Below are 18,032 nucleotides of genomic sequence, written 5' to 3'. Positions count from 1 at the left end.
CCCTTGACATTACCCCCCTCGACATCACCCCTACCACTCAAGCCCCGGTAGGTCTGGAAAAGACTGCACAGGAACCGGGCCAGGCATCTCTGGCCTCGGCCCCTCCCCCGCCCTCAACTGGCCTGTCTCCAGCACTTCCTCTGGTTCCTCCCCCCCAGTATCACCTTCGGCCCCATGGCCCGCCCCTCAAAGGAGAAACAGAAGAGATTGATGCCGGTGAATATCCCCTGAGAGCAGCCCCCACTCTCGCGGACCCACTGCGTGATCAATTTGTGCCTTTTGGGTTTGCAGACATGACCAGCATGGTACAACAGCTTCCATCCCTCCATGCAGGAGCCGATCCGTGGATTCAGCTCACGGAAGCTTTGACAGCTGGCCGTCAGCTGGCGGTAGGCGACCTGAGAGCACTTCTCTTCCGCTGTCTGGACCCAACCCAGTGTACTACCCTACTATACATGGCAGGCGCCGGTGTGGCACCAGATGCCGACCCCTTTGATCGATATCGTACAGCGTTGTGGCAGGAGCTCAGAACTAAGTTCCCCACTCCAGTGAACCAAGGCGCAGTGGCAGCATTCATCTGGACCCCGGCAGAGCCCCCACCCCTGTATCTGGCCAGAGCAGAACAGGTGTGGCGCGAGGCCTTCAGAGAACCACATGATGCAAGCATTACCACAGTGGCACTATGGCGCACAATGGTAAAACGAGGCCTACCTGATGGACCTCGCCAGAGCATGGACGCAGTGGTTGGCCTAGAAGAAATGACACAAGACATGTGGAACGCCCAGCTCCGACATTACCTCTCCAAGCACATTCAAACTGAGGCTGGAAGTGAAACAGAAATTAAGACCTTGCAGAAGGCCCTACTCAAGAAACAACTCAAAGAACACGACGCGGCTGAGGCCGCCGCGAAATCTAGGGTTTAACAGGCTACTCACGAGCCCATATCCCAGCCTACACCAACAACACCACCATTCTCAGCTCCCACTTGAAGCAAGCACTTGCACGTCCACTGCACTCATGTCCCCAGACTACTCCCTACCGTTCCACCTTGATGTTTCCGAAAGAGACAGCCTACTCAATGCTGTACTCTTCCAGAAAAAGGGGGGGTGAGAGACAGGTACTGATGTATCATTCTTCAAAACCATTTCCGGCCCACCTGAGCTCACAATCGAGCACATCAAAGAACATCAAAAGAAAGCAGGACCTTAGGAATGGTCCGAATGGACACGAAAAGGAGCCTCAAAAGACAAAGAAGGTCTGTGGAGAGCCCACGACGGCAGAGTGGTTGCCTCAGCAGAACTGTGTGCAGCACTCCTACCAGGGGCCCACGGACCTACACACGAGGGAAAGAGACGGACATTGGACAATTTAAAACAACTATGGTGGCATCCGCACATGGAAGCGATATCTTTCCTCTTCTGCGATGAATGTCAAATTTGTGGAAATCACAACCCAAGAAAACCATTCAAGACACCGATGGGATCTTATCCCGTGCCCTCTGCCTGTTTCCAAGACATCAGCATAGATTATACAGATATGGGACTAGAGAACAGAGTGCAGGGAAAGAGGTACATCTTGGTAATGGTAGACAGATTTTCAAGATGGGTGGAAGCAATTCCCACCAAGAGAGAAGACTCGCAGACAGTTGTAAGGTGGCTGCAGACAGAACTGATTCCCCGTTACGGAGTGCCGAGATGCATCCGCTCTGATAACGGATCACACTTTAGCAACACCATGCTCGCACAGGTAGAGCAATTTCTGGGAATCACACACCGATTCGGGTCAGTCTATCACCCGCAATCTCAGGGCCTGGTGGAACGAGCGAATCAGACCCTTAAGGCCAAAATTGCCAAAGTTTGCGCGGGCTCCAAATTAACATGGGTTGAGGCCCTGCCCCTGGCCCTTATGGCCATGAGGTCCGGAAAAGGGGGAGAAACACATCTCTCCCCACACGAGATCATGACTGGCCGGCCGATGCCAGGTCCACCCAGAGATGGAGGTCATATGCCACCTCTGGATGTACAGCAGATTGAAATGTCTGACTATATGAGTGCCCTAACTTCCCTTGCTGAAGCTCTCTCCAAGCAGATCGAGAGGACTCGAGCAGTACCTGAAGCAGCGGCAGCTGGAAAGCAGATACAAGTAGGTGATTGGGTCAGGGTCAAGGTTCACAAGCGCAAGTGGACTGACCCCAGGTGGACTGGGCCGTACGAGGTGAAGGAGGTTACTTCACACTCGGTCCAGGTCAAGGGCAAATCAGGCGCCCCTTGGCACCACCTGACACATTGTGTCCCAGCACCGGTACCAACCAGAACACTAGGAGAAATTCGCACTAATTTGGAAAATGCATCAGGAACTTAGACGCTGTCTAGGGGACCCTTATGCAAACCCCGCCGACCGAGGTCGGCAGCGCTTCACCTGGGAAGGGGTGGGATGTGGGAAGAAAACTATAATGGGGGTGGGAATGGGCATACTAGTTGCCTTACTGATCTGGGGATTAGAAACCAAGTATCAGACACACCAGCACCCATCTCATTCAACTGCCCCTCTTCCCTCTCCATCCCCGAATCAGACACACACCCGAACTAGACATAGCACCCCACCAGTTTCCGATCCAGACGATTCAGATGATACGGACCTAAACATAGAGTTACAGCCATTGAATGAGTAATTCCAAAACATAGAAGTTCACACCTAGCAGGTGTGAAAAGGGGGATTTGTAAATAAAAATATACATTCATTCAATGTTAAACACAGCTTATACGCGGATATGTGAGTTCTAGTACAAGAAGGTCAAAAACGCCAGGTGGGGCACTCTCGCACTCGCCTGAACAAAGTGGAAATTACTAGAACTCTGAAGGATAGCTTTTGCCCCAGTTAAATGTCACATAGTCTTACAGAGAACCAGTCTCAACTGCCTGCTCCATCTTAGAGATAGAAAGAGGCGCCCTTGCATATCTAGCGCCTAGCTTATCTAGTTGGCCGAACATAACAATATGCGGCTGAATCAACATCTCACACACTGACGTTCCAGAGAAGGTGGATCCCGGACGTGAGCCAGTGTGGGCGGAGATGCTCAGTGCTCCATCGGGCCATTTGAATGCTAGAAACAAATCCGCCTCCTACTATTGCTTTGACCAATAGGCTCCAAAAGGAGGACCTAATATATGAACGCATGCGCACTCTGTCTAAGCGCCTTTTAGCTTTTCATTCACTCCTACAGAGTGAACTTTTTAGGTCCGTGCACGTTTTAACTGCTGGACATAATACTTCTGTCACAAATAAACCTTATTGCTTGAATTGAGCTAAACGCCTCGACCTAAGTCTGTTCACCTGAGTTTTCTCCTCAACATGAGATTTATTCTCAACACTGTCTCTAAGCCTTTGATGCTCCACTCCCTTCCTGTATCTACCACTCTGTTCTTCAGTCTTTCTCTTTCCACCCTGAACTTCTTCCACTCTATCAGCACATGTTCAACAGATACAAATCCATTCAGACAGGTTCTACGAGGAACATCCGGTTCCGCTGCAACTTGGTGGGTAACAAAAGCCCCTTAAACTAATAAAATAGTATGTCATTACTCCTATCTTCAGTGACCTTCCATCTGTACATATGTAACAGTTGTGGGTCATGGAACGAGACGACTCAAGTGATTGTTTTCCAACATTTATTTATTGAAGACAAAATATCACCAATGAATTGCCTTCAGACCGTTTTCTGCCCCTCTGCTCCCTCAGCAACGTGTGATTTAATTAATTTTCTTCAAATACACACCGACCAATCAGAGCTCGGGACGTGGACCTTTAATGAATATTATAATCACAGTTTAAACTGACAAATGCAAAAAAAAAGACAGCTGGCAATAAATCTCAGACTGTGTGAATTAGTAAATTAACAGATTTATGACATCACTGCTTCATTAAGAGCACGATAGATCTGACGATAAGTACAATGGTATTTACTGTTTTTCCCACTTTCCCAGAAAAGAACAACCCAATATTGCAGCAAAAAAAGAGGCCAAAAGTGAGTGTAAACCCGTATTCCTGCAGCTCGTGCTGGTACGTGAGACATGATACCTCCTTTGAACAGCAGATGGCGGCATTGTGTCACAAGAGTACAAAGTGTGATTTTTACCCACAAAAATGATGCACAAAACAGGTTATGTATTTTTGCTCTCGTTCATTTTATTTTAAATCGCCTACATTAAGGCTGCAGTCGCAGGACAGGGCTCACGTTTGAAGTCAGCAGTTTTGAAAAAAAAAAAAAAAAAGACTTTCAAATGAAAACGGATGCAAGCTGACTTAAATGTTCGGCACAGACACAATCGCGGTCTACAACGTTGCAGTTTTTCTCGATTGCTAAGACACATTTCTTGAAACGGTCACCCATTCTCTCAAAACTGTAAACACAAAACCTCATCTTCAAGCACTATTTACCAAACCTCTGAATCCTCTTGCAAAATGAAACTTTCGCCTCAAAACAGTTTTACCTGTGCTCAAAATCAAACACTGCTCTCAAATCACAAACAAAGTGATCAAAATAATATACACCGTCAAGCAGTCAGTAAACAATACACCAATGAATAGAAAACACATTGTTCAAAACATATAGTTCTCAGGGAGAAGTAGATTTTTAATCTCAAAACAAATTTCATATGAACGAAAACATGTTCTATTACAGTAGCTCAAAATTGATCAGAAATTACTACCATGTTTGCTCTTTGCAATTTCTTTTGTTCTTCCTCCTCCTTGTACCCCTATTTGTACAGTACTGTACCCTGCATCTCACAAACGTGTCCTTTGTCTCTGTGACACTGTAATTCTTGTTCTTTCTTGATATGAACCTGCAACCAGTCAAAATCTATTGAGCAGTCAGTACTGTTACTGTAACAAATAGAAAGCACGGTGTTCAAGGCCATACAATTTGTTTATTGTACATTATACAGCCTACAATGCACTGTAGGCCTACTACAGTATACAATACTACAGTAAAAGGAACAAAAATCAAAGGAGTCAACATGTCATCAATGTGCTTCTTCTTGTCTTTGGGCTGGGTCAGGCCAGAGCACTTTGTTGACATCACAAGCAATATCTTCTCTCCTGACATTATATCCAGCCCTGACATGATTCCTCACCTATATCACCACAGGCTAATTCCATGGCTTGCAGCAGATTGACTCTGGTGTAGGGTTGTCTATCATACACTTTCCATCTCCATGAGGAGAAAAACTCCTCAAATCGCATTCAGGAAAGGAGAGTATGGAGGGAGGTACAAGGTCATAAACTGACCATTGATGTTAAACCATTCCCTTACCTGAGCAGCTCGGTGGAAACTGACATTGTCCAGCACTATCACATAGGTGGGAATGGGATTCTCATTTAGCTCCTGACCCTGCTGCTCAAATAAAATATCTCTTAGATTGGCCAGAAATCTTAGAAGATGCTGGGTGTTATATGGCCGGAGTGTAACATGGTGATGTAGAACACTATGGTTGCTGATAGCAGCACAGATTGTGACATTGCCACCTCGTTGACCAGGGACTTCAACAATGGCCCGCTGTCCAATCACGTTTCGGCCTCTCCTTCTCCTCTTTGTCAGATTGAAGCCTGCTTCGTCGACAAAGATTAACTCATGGGGTCTGTCCAAGGATTCCAAGTCAAATATTGTCTGTGTAGGAATACAATATAATGTATGTAGAATTTAGTAAGTTGTACAGAGACAGTGCTATATTGTAGAGTTCAATTAGGCCTACTGTATGCACTTCTGATTCACATGCATTGTATGTACTGAAGAGTAATGTCATTCACATAGTATGTGGCAGTACTGTAGACCAGCGGTTCCCAAACTTTTTAGGCCACGCACCCCCTTCTACATCCCAACCGGGTTCACGCACCCCCAACCCCCCCCCCCACACACACACACACACCTTAAAAAAAAAAAGCAACAGAGCCGCATAAAAATCGGACAAATGAGAGAACAGTTTGCTCGCGCGTGGCGTTTGTTTACAAGATAAAAAACACAAAAACTCTTCCTGCACCGTGCCTTCGAAAAGGTAACGGACGTAACGTTACGAAGGTAACGGACGATTGGCCAGATTGGCCACATCTGTAGGCTCGTCTACTTGCAGAGAGTAAAACTCACTCTTCTTCACGCGACCGACCAATGCAGCCAGGATGTCTTCGGACAAAGCATCGATGCGCGCAACAGTGTTGTTGGACGCGGGATCACGTCCAACTTTTTCGCTTCTCTCTCTCCAATCATACATTCCACCATCTCTTTAACATTTTTCCCTCTCCACCACCGCCTCGCCTTCTCCCTATTACGCGGTCAGAATACTACCACAACACGCCGCCTGTCTCCGGCAGAAATGCGCTCATCCACGCACGGGAACAACACCGAGTTGTAATATATACCTCCATAACACCCCGCCACTCTCGGCTCATACCTCCCCAGCAACGAGGCACATCACCCGGTCACAATACCTCCAGAATGTCCCCCGGGTGAAATCCGGGACTTGGTTTTATGGTTCCGAGTGGCCGGCGCTCACTCGTTGGCGCCAGGACGCGAGGTCTCCAGCCGTCCCCGCCGTGAGGCACCCGATCGTCAGGTCTGTCAGCCCTCGGAACAGGCCGCGGGTCAATAACTTGTGGGTGGCGGGGCAGAGGCGAGGCAGATCACAGAAAAAATAATAAAGACTACAGTACAGCAAAGATATGTTGATGAGAAACGTATTTGTACGTCAAACACAAACGTAATCAGGGAGAAAATACGTTCGTGGTAAAACGTAATTGAGAATGCATTTTAGTTTTGGGGGAACGTAATTTTTAGGAGACAGGACTGCACCGCGATTACATTTTTCCTCTCGCGCACCCCCTAGAGGCAGCTCGCGCACCCCCAGGGGTGCGCGCACCCCACTTTGGGAATCCCTGCTGTAGACAATCTGGATTCCAGTAAATGTGTCTGAATGTACACTTACTTGCACATGCTGAGCTCGCACTTCTTTCACCCTTGGTGAGTTGCGCTCAAAAGGTACTCTGTATACTTGTTTCATTCGTATCCTGTTACGATGGAGAACACGGTCAATTGTGGAAATGCTCACACTGTCGATTCCCTGGAAGTGTGTGTTGTCTTGTATCACTCGTTCCTGGATTTCTCTGAGTCGTATTAAATGATCTTGAAGGACCATGCCCACTGTAACGGTCTCTTGCTCCTGAGTGAATATAGCTCTCCTTCCACCTGCATGTGGCAGCCTTGCAGTTCTACAAAAAGTAGATGTGCAGTTACAAATAATATTCATGCAGTACAATACATACAGTGATGAGCTTTATATGCAGCTGTTTCAATAGACATTTGTAGTGTAGTACAGTACATTTTCAATTACAAAAATACAGTAGCATACTGTACCTGTTCTCTTCTCTGAATGTCCTTACTATGGTGGACACAGAAAACCGGCTCACAGAGACTATTTCCCTATTTTATACAGTTTACATGTTAGAATAGTCTTTTCACTGTTGTCCATACAAAGCAGTCAATTGATCTAACTTGACGAACATTATAGAAACATTTAAAATGATCAACTGTTCCCTTCAACAAACCTTTTGTACTACTGGAACACTGCATTTTCAGAGCTTTAACAAAGTTTGACCATCATTACAGGGATTTTCTGATGTTGCCTGAAATTTGGGTGGACATAGTTTGACCATTAGAAAAACGAGGTTGGTTAACCACCATGAAAAACTGCAGTGATTTACAATACATTTCTTCTCTTAACAATATCAGAGGTCTTGTGGTGGAATATTTCGAGCAGGTCTATGCTTGCCTGCATGAAATATAATACACATGACTTTGCCTTCATGTGGCCATTAAAATATCAATAATCTAAGTGCCTCCTGCTGCAATACTGCTGCACCGTGGTATTACTCATCCTTAAGTAAAAGGGATGTCAATGTTTATAGTGGCATAACAGTGTCAGTATTGCTCCGACTCTTCACACAGTCCCTATGAGTTTAAGTAGGTTTTAAGTACATGAAAGCCATAAATGTCCGTTTAATACATTTTTAAAATACAAATGCCCTTCTGTATAAGACTAATCTGTTCATTCTCTGTTTCCCCTCTGAAGGTGACGGTGTGATGGTGGCAGGCTGAGCACAGGGATGTGAGTGGACCAGTAAAGATGACCCTGTTGGCGGGTGATGGCTCCGACTATGACTACAGTGCCCTGAGCTGTGCCTCTGATTCCTCCTTTGAGCCGCCTCCCCTACATGAAGAGGAGGCTCAAAAGGGGGCCTTCTACAAGAGGGCGCAGCGTGCCCCTGAGCTCAGCTCCATCCATGGCGACACCCTGCTGTCCAGCGCCCGTAAACTCCACGCCATCATCAATGTGGGTGGCCTGCGTTACCAGCTGCCCTGGACCACCTTAGAGGACTTCCCCTTGTCTCGTCTGGGCCAGCTGCACCTCTGCAGCAGCTTTGACGAGATCATGCGTGTTTGTGATGACTATGACGTCGCGCACAACGAGTTCTTCTTCGACCGCAGCCCCTGTGCCTTCCGTACCATCCTGACCTTCCTGCGGGCGGGTAAGCTGCGGTCCCTCAGGGAGATGTGCGCCCTCTCCTTCAGGGAGGAGCTGCTCTACTGGGGGGTCCCCGAGGAGAGCATGGAGTGGTGCTGTCGCCGGCGTCTGCTGCAGCGCGTGGAGGAGTTTGAAGCGATGGAGAGAGCGGAGGAGGAGGAGGAACTCCTGGAGGATCTGCTGGATTCGGACAGTGGACACGCAGCAGAGTCCAGACTCAATCGGTACATGGGCAAGCTAAGAGACATGGTGGAGAGGCCTCACTCAGGCCTGCCGGGGAAGATCTTTGCTTGTCTGTCAGTGATGTTTGTCACCATCACTGCCGTCAACCTATCCATCAGCACCATGCCCGCCATGAGGGAAGAGGAGGAGGCGGTGAGTAGGCTCATGACTTTGACATAACACAAAAAAAGTTACTAAGTACAAAACATGTTGTTGTCAGAGTCAAGTGTTGTCATGTCAGAGAGGAGAAGTAAAAGTGAAGACATGGCCCAACACAACTTCATTGTCTGTTGTGAGTCTGTCATAAAGTCACACCAAAGTATAGACAGTGAACATTTGAACCCCACACTGGTGAGATTGGCTTTGAAAATTGACATGTTATTCTGAAAAGCAGTCATTAGAACATTCTAATGACGGCATGTCTCATCTGTCATGTCGTTTAAAACAGCCTGCTGCTTAGAAAGCAGGTTGTTTTGCCATTGAAGAAAACAAAATTGGATTTGAAGACGTCTCAATCTGCTTTCATATTTTTGTTTGACTTCAATCACAACCATAATTAGCACACTGGCCTCTTCAGTCAAATATAAAGGACAATATTTGAGTCACACACAATATTTTCTTGCAGAGTAAAGGAACATCAGTTTTTTAATTAAAATGAATCAATCTATCTTTTGTAGAAATACCTACTTTGGATGGAAGTGGAGAGCAGCTTCCACCACTTTGCTTTCCATTTCAAAGAAATGTTTTAGTCGTTTTTAAATGTTCTACTTTTACTTCTTGTACGCACTCAGGAAATCAAGTACAGATACTGCATGTGGGGTACTGTCAGTGGGCGGAGAGCGAAACCAAAAGCTCAATGGTTTTTATTTGAGAGTATACTGCTAAACGTATATGTCATGCTGCTGACTCACCTTTCAGATCCAGTAGTTACTTTAATCTTGGACTGTCACTCTTTACGTTTCATTTATCGTGTGGGTGCTCCAGTGCATTAAGCGCTTTAAACGTGGGACGAGTTTTAACATCATCTCTTGTACAGTCATTAAGTCAATCATCAGGCAATGTTCTGGGAAAATGTAACCGGGATAATGAAAACAAAATGAAAGAAATACAACGACTGCACTGATGAAGTTCCAGTGTTCTATTCGACCTGACACACTTGTATTTGAACCTGCTATGCTCGGTGTATGTTTCAATCACGCTTTTTAATTGAAAGTGCCAGTAATTGCATTCTAACAACTCCGACGCCTCTGATTAAAAGTGTGTAAGTGTTCCTCTCTCGGAGTGAGAGACGGGTTTACTGGAGTTGTCAGGTGCTTGTATGGGTCTACTCAAACCATCTCCTCCTCTGTGGGAGTGTGTTTCACAATGATATTTCTCCCTGATATGGACTGCGTTCAAAGGCTCCGTGCCATGTGCTTTGAAATGCTTTGAGCCTTCTCAGCCACGCACTGATTCAGCATCATCACCGTGTCACACAAAACACAAAGCTTTCCAAAAAAAAGCTTAAAACATAGATGATAAAGAAGGACCATTTTTGAGGTTACAGTTGCTCTGTTTTCATGGCTCGACTCATACATTAAATCATAACTGGCATAGCTTCGTCTATGATGAGCAAATCTCTTTCCTTTCTTTGTTTTGTTTGTTGGAGAAACATTGTGCACGTTGTGTGCAATGCTGCAGCCTCCCAGAGTCCTTCGCTCCTTCATTTCACATAGAAGTGGTTCCCTCTAGTGACTACAGCTACCACTCGCACATGCTGATGATGACCATGCTAACTCAAGTGTCTTTACCAGGGCAAATGTTCCCAGATGTGCTACAACATCTTCATAGTGGAGACGGTGTGCGTGGCCTGGTTCTCCCTGGAGTTCACCCTGCGCTTCATTCAAGACCGCAGCAAGCTGGCCTTCCTCAGGCAGCCGCTGAACCTGATAGACGTGGTGGCCATCCTGCCGTACTACATCACCCTGGTGGTGGACAGCACCTCCAAAGAAAAGAAGGGCTCCGGCAACAGCTACTTGGACAAGGTGGGACTGGTGCTGCGCGTCCTGAGAGCCCTGCGGATCCTCTATGTCATTCGGCTGGCTCGCCATTCGTTGGGCCTGCAGACTCTGGGCCTGACCGCACGCCGCTGCACGCGGGAGTTTGGACTGCTCCTCCTCTTCCTGTGCGTGGCCATAGCGCTGTATTCGCCCTTGCTGTACTTGATTGAGAATGAAATGGCCCCCACGCAGGAGTTCACCAGCATCCCTGCTACCTACTGGTGGGCCGTCATCACGATGACGACCGTGGGCTACGGGGACATGGTGCCGAGGAGCATCCCAGGCCAGGTGGTGGCTCTGAGCAGCATCCTGAGCGGGATCCTCCTCATGGCCTTCCCCGTCACCTCCATCTTCCACACCTTCTCGCGGTCCTACGTGGAGCTGAAGCAGGAGCAGCAGAGGGTGCTGCAGAGGAGGACGCACTTCCTGCTGCGGAGCCGCATGGCCGGCCTGGGCAGCAACCTCTCCTTGGAGAGTGACATGCTCTTCCCCATAGCGTCGACGAACACCAGAGACATGAACGAGTGACACTGTCGGACAGGGAAGGACGTACAAAGTGGGAGTGGGAGAGAAAGAGGAGAAGAAGAGGGAGGCTTCAAAGAAAGACTGGGGGTATGGAGAGGAGAGAGAGACTCTGAAAATAAAGTACAGGAGTGAGGAAGAAGAATTAGAGATGGAAGGGTGGAGAGAGAAGTCTTAAAAACAAGATACAGAGAAAACTGATTTTGTTTTTTCTTCCCAGAAATGCAGCCGTGCTGTGTAGCAGTGTACTTTTGGATAAACATGACGAACACACAGAGAAGAGGATTAGAAGAATATTAGGAACACATATATATATTATTTAAGTATTAAATAAATGTTTCCTTCAAAAGATTTATGATTGATTCATGATTTAAAAGATGAATGAAACATTACATGGTCACAGAATATCAAATGGAAGTCTTAAGTTACGAAAGAAACCCACAATAAAGCATTCGAGCATAACAATGACGTAATTCCAATATGTGAAATGTGCATTTGACAAAAAAATACAGCTGAAGAGCACGGTGTCCTCATGATCCAACAACATAGTGATGTTTCTCATCGTTGATCGTTGACGTTTTAATGGATTTGTTGATGTCGTGCTAACCAGTGTCACGTCAGTAAAGATACTCTCTGCTTTCGTTCAGTCCCAAAGGTTAAATAATAAAAAAAAAAAGTCCACACTTGGTAGACATCCAATCCCATTGACAGCATGCATGGTGTCATAACACACATGCAGAAGGACAACAATACAGCAATCAGTGGTGCAAAGTCACAATTTTTACTTTTTGGATTAAAATTCCACACATTCTATGACAGAGTTAAGAGATTGATTTGCTTATTTGAGTGTCATGTAGACTTAAAAGACACAAATCATATTATAAAAGAGGTACAGGAATTCAAAAACATTACATTTACACAATACGAGTGTGCTATTATGAGGAATACTGTGTACTCCTCTTCACATCGGGAGAGACTCATTGAATGAAAGTGAGAACATATTGTTACATTAGTGATCAAAAGACTCTCATTGAATAGCCTAAATGTGACTGATTTTGTTGAAGAGAGTTCAGAGATCTATTCATTTGAAGGATGTTGTACGATCAAAAGCCACCGGCAATCTAAAAAAGACATTTTTAAAACACATTCAGGAATGTGTCGGCCTGTTGATCAACTGGAAGGAACTATAGATCGAGAGAAGGATGTTGTTGGTTTGTGACTCCGAAGAATGTGTTGATTGCGTTATCTAAGGACCTTTTTTATTCTTTTTATGAGTTTGTGTCAGACAAGATGACAATTTTATACCAGTAATGGCAGCAGCAAAGAGTGCAAACTGCCAAGTAAGATAAAGAACTATTGAGTCACACTCCAGTCACTGATGGATTTAATCCTGACGAACAAAGTGTGCTACGTAAAACTATGTATGAACCAGTGAAATACACAAACCTTTTATTTTTATTGATGAAATCATTTGAATACAATATACTGTGCACAGATGCAGGTAAAACCATCGTCTTAAACTTACATTATCAAATCAATCATCAATATAATCATCAAAACTATTTCAAACTGTACAGTTGGCGCTCATTCAGTGAATAACTTTTTGTATTGAAATCAGTGTAGTTGAACCGCGGTTAATCATGTGTAACTTCAGAGGTGACTCGTGCTGAAAGCTTTTATCACAAACCGAAACTTTACTGCAACCAGAACAGCTAAAGGGGATCGTTTCCTGTGTGGGTATTCATGTGTACCTTTAGATCTCTGTTGCGCACAAATCTATCACAGCAAACTGATCAGCTTAAAGGCTTTTCTCCTGTGTGGGTTCTCATGTGGTACTGTAAATGTGAATGCCGGTTAAAAGATTTCTTACAGACTGAGCAGCTGAAAGGTTTTTCTCCTGTGTGGGTTCTCATGTGTCTCTGTAAATGTGAACGATGGTTAAAAGATTTCTTACAGACTGAGCAGCTGAAAGGTTTTTCTCCTGTGTGGGTTCTCATGTGTATCTGTAAATGTGAACGCATGTTAAAAGATTTCTTACAGACTGAGCAGCTGAAAGGTTTTTCTCCTGTGTGGGTTCTCATGTGTCTGTTCAGAGTTCCCTTTGTTCTAAATGTTTTCTCACACTCAGAGCATCTAAAATGTTTTTCACCAGCGCTACATCTTGAATCAGTGACACGGACTTCATCAGGTTTCACATAGTTTAAACCTGACTGAGGTTCTCTGGTCTTCTTCCCATCACCACCCTCATCAGTGTCAGAAGAGTCTCCAGTCTTCTCATCAGTATCTGGTTCTGGATATCTATCTGGATCCAAGTTCCTGTCTGGTTCTGGTCCTCCACAGTCTTCTCCATCAGCTTCTGTTCCCATCTGTTCAGTTTGCCTTTGATGAAGCTGTGAGGACTGAGCTTCCTCTTCTTCATCTTCACTCTTCACAGGAGTGAATGAGAACTTGACATCAGCCTCCTCCAGACCTTGAAGCTGCTCTCCTTCCTGACTGGTGCAGAGTTCCTCCTGTTCTTCTTTAATGTGTGAGGGCTCTGGGTCCTCCTGGTCCAGACTGGAGCTCCACTCCTGCTGCTCAGAGGGAACCTCTTCTTTAACCAACAACAGCTGCTGGACGTCTGCAGGAAAACAGTAAACACACACAGAGGGGTTACAAAGACATTTTAGAATTGAGCAAATAGTCTCCTGGACATACACTTCCAGAGTATCACTCGAACCAGATAATACAATAATGTAATCAACTTATGTGACCATGAACATATGAACCATTTTAAGCTGCCAAATCCATGTGGTGTTATCAAAGAGAACAAACTTGTACTTTAAGTTGAAACATTTCCTGTCATCTAGAAGCTGAGAGAACAAATCAGCATACCTGCAAACTCATAAGAGGTGAAAGAGGTGCCAAGCACCTGCTGTTCCTGCAGGTTGCTACACAATATCCCACCGACTAACCCGATTCACAACACAACTAGTTATCAGTTTTAAGCTACCGCCTGCGTGTCAGAGCTCCCTCTTTGTACGGGGAGCGCGTGAGTGCCTCACCCGGAGATTCAAACCTTTGCTCTATGACACACGCAACACTATTGCAAATGAGCACACACACACACGCACATAATACTGTTATGTTCAAAATTTCTCAAACAAAAGGTAAAGGAAAAAGCCCCCCTCCTTGTTCCAGAGGACAAGAAGCATGCAGAGGAGAAGAGGCAGCCCCCCCCCCTGCTCTCTTTCTTCCATCATTAAGCAGGGCCGAATCAGCTGGTTGAAGTTTAAATCAAAAGGAATTTAATATATTACGAACAAAAGAAAATGCAGTTACAAACTGAATTACACTATCAGTAGTAATACTTCATGAAATAGAGGCCCCATCCGCACCACACGACAGACTGGTGTGTCCACATCATGGACACGTTTGCAGGTATTAAATCAGGAGAAGACGAAAACGACGAACTGCAACAGAGTCTCACTCCAAACTACATTAAAAGTTATCAGCCGGAGCATGAACAGTGTTTGAGAGAAGAAATAAAGTGAACCCACGTGCTCTTTGTATCCGAATTTCCGGGTTGAGAACAGCGTCCAGAAGTTCCCGTTGTCGCTTATTCGCCTCTTTTGAACGAGAGAGTTCCTCCTCGTACTCTGCTATCGTTCTTTCAAACATACCAATTATCTCTTCATCACCCGCAGTTAGTCGCTGGTTGAGTAAATATCTCAACATGTCTACTTTAGACATTTTCACTAAACCACAGAAAGTTTTCCTCCAGACGAACTCCGTTAAAAACACCGTTTACTCTCATTAAACTCTGACTAGCGCTGTGTTGGTCACTTCCGTCCCCGTCCGTCTGTTTCCAGGTAGCATGCTAAGCTAACTTCAATAGCTTTATAGGCTACCAGGAGATTAGTCTTCTTCTTCTTCTTCTTCTTTCACTTTAATGGCGGACTACAAACCAATGTTTAAGGCGCCACCTACTGGACCGGAGTGTGTAACATCATGACTTTATGACAGTTGTCATTTAAACACAATAACAATGTCATTTATAAATATAATGAAACAATTAGAAAATAAACTTCATATTGCAGTCATATTCTGGCCTTTTAACCCGTTCCATTCAAAATATTAAATAAAGCCCTTTTAAGCTGAACTTGTTTGTCCCCTGTCTCTAAGCCTTTGATGCTCCACTCCCTTCCTGTATCTACCACTCTGTTCTTCAGTCTTTCTCTTTCCACCCTGAACTTCTTCCACTCTATCAGCACATGTTCAACAGATACAAATCCATTCAGACAGGTTCTACGAGGAACATCCGGTTCCGCTGCAACTTGGTGGGTAACAAAAGCCCCTTAAACTAATAAAATAGTATGTCATTACTCCTATCTTCAGTTACCTTCCATCTGTACATATGTAACAGTTGTGGGTCGTGGAACGAGACGACTCAAGTGATTGTTTTCCAACATTTATTTATTGAAGACAAAATATCACCAATGAATTGCCTTCAGACCGTTTTCTGCCCCTCTGCTCCCTCAGTAACGTGTGATTTAATTAATTTTCTTCAAATACACACCGACCAATCAGAGCTCGGGACGTGGACCTTTTTAATGAATATTATAATCACAGTTTAAACTGACAAATGCAAAAAAAAAGACAGCTGGCAATAAATCTCAGACTGTGTGAATTAGTAAATTAACAGATTTATGACATCACTGCTTCATTAAGAGCACGATAGAGCTGACGATAAGTACAATGGTATTTACTGTTTTTCCCACTTCCCCAGAAAAGAACAACCCAATATTGCAACAAAAAAGAGGCCAAAAGTGAGTGTAAACCCGTATTCCTGCAGCTCGTGCTGGTACGTGAGACATGATACCTCCTTTGAACAGCAGATGGCCGCATTGTGTCACAAGAGTACAAAGTGTGATTTTTACCCACAAAAATGATGCACAAAACAGGTTCTGTATTTTTGCTCTCGTTCATTTTATTTTAAATCGCCTACATTAAGCCAGGCTGCAGTCGCAGGACAGGGCTCACGTTTGAAGTCAGCAGTTTTGAAAAAAAAAAAAAAAGACTTTCAAATGAAAACGGATGCAAGCTGACTTAAATGTTCGGCACAGACACAATCGCGGTCTACAACGTTGCAGTTTTTCTCGATTGCTAAGACACATTTCTTGAAACGGTCACCCATTCTCTCAAAACTGTAAACACAAAACCTCATCTTCAAGCACTATTTACAAAACCTCTGAATCCTCTTGCAAAATGAAACTTTCGCCTCAAAACAGTTTTACCTGTGCTCAAAATCAAACACTGCTCTCAAATCACAAACAAAGTGATCAAAATAATATACACCGTCAAGCAGTCAGTAAACAATACACCAATGAATAGAAAACACATTGTTCAAAGCATATAGTTCTCAGGGAGAAGTCGATTTTTAATCTCAAAACAAATTTCATATGAACGAAAACATGTTCTATTACAGGAACTCAAAATTGATCAGAAATTACTACCATGTTTGCTCTTTGCAATTTCTTTTGTTCTTCCTCCTCCTTGTACCCCTATTTTTACAGTACTGTACCCTGCATCTCACAAACGTGTCCTTTGTCTCTGTGACACTGGAATTCTTGTTCTTTCTTGATATGAACCTGCAACCAGTCAAAATCTATTGAGCAGTCAGTACTGTTACTGTAACAAATAGAAAGCACGGTGTTCAAGGCCATACAATTTGTTTATTGTACATTATACAGCCTACAATGCACTGTAGGCCTACTACAGTATACAATACTACAGTAAAAGGGACAAAAATCAAAGGAGTCAACATGTCATCAATGTGCTTCTTCTTGTCTTTGGGCTGGGTCAGGCCAGAGCACTTTGTTGACATCACAAGCAATATCTTCTCTCCTGACATTATATCCAGCCCTGACATGATTCCTCACCTATATCACCACAGGATAATTCCATGGCTTGCAGCAGATTGACTCTGGTGTAGGGTTGTCTATCATACACTTTCCATCTCCATGAGGAGAAAAACTCCTCAAATCGCATTCAGGAAAGGAGAGTATGGAGGGAGGTACAAGGTCATAAACTGACCATTGATGTTAAACCATCCACCTGAGCAGCTCGGTGGAAACTGACATTGTCCAGCACTATCACATTGGTGGGAATGGGATTCTCATTTAGCTCCTGACCCTGCTGCTCAAATAAAATATCTCTTAGATTGGCCAGAAATCTTAGAAGATGCTGGGTGTTATATGGCCTGAGTGTAACATGGTGATGTAGAACACTATGGTTGCTGATAGCAGCACAGATTGTGACATTGCCACCTCGTTGACCAGGGACTTCAACAATGGCCCGCTGTCCAATCACGTTTCGGCCTCTCCTTCTCCTCTTTGTCAGATTGAAGCCTGCTTCATCGACAAAGATTAACTCATGGGGTCTGTCCAAGGATTCCAAGTCAAATATTGTCTGTGTAGGAATACAATATAATGTATGTAGAATTTAGTAAGTTGTACAGAGACAGTGCTATATTGTAGAGTTCAATTAGGCCTACTGTATGCACTTCTGATTCACATACATTCTATGTACTGAAGAGTAATGTCATTCACATAGTATGTGGCAGTACTGTAGACAATCTGGATTCCAGTAAATGTGTCTGAATGTACACTTACTTGCACATGCTGAGCTCGCACTT

The 18,032-nt window shown here is 44.6% G+C and overlaps 1 protein-coding gene across 1 annotated transcript; it reads left to right on the top strand.

Annotated features, from left to right (window-relative positions):
• Nucleotides 1-8,174: 8,174 nt before the first annotated feature.
• On the top strand, nucleotides 8,175-11,461 carry LOC306781518 (voltage-gated potassium channel regulatory subunit KCNG1-like; the record flags this gene model as incomplete). The annotated part of the gene is made up of 2 exons (XM_079274408.1): nucleotides 8,175-8,948; nucleotides 10,589-11,461. 2 exons carry the CDS (start codon nucleotides 8,175-8,177, stop codon nucleotides 11,360-11,362), a joined length of 1,548 nt encoding a protein of 515 aa, XP_079130534.1. The 3' UTR covers nucleotides 11,363-11,461.
• Nucleotides 11,462-18,032: the final 6,571 nt, after the last annotated feature.

Source organism: Melanostigma gelatinosum (genome assembly GCF_949748355.1).
Source record: "Melanostigma gelatinosum genome assembly, chromosome: 8".
Lineage (NCBI taxonomy): Eukaryota > Metazoa > Chordata > Actinopteri > Perciformes > Zoarcidae > Melanostigma > Melanostigma gelatinosum.
Note: the sequence above shows the minus strand (reverse complement) of the source record. Positions and strands in the feature narration are given on the sequence as shown.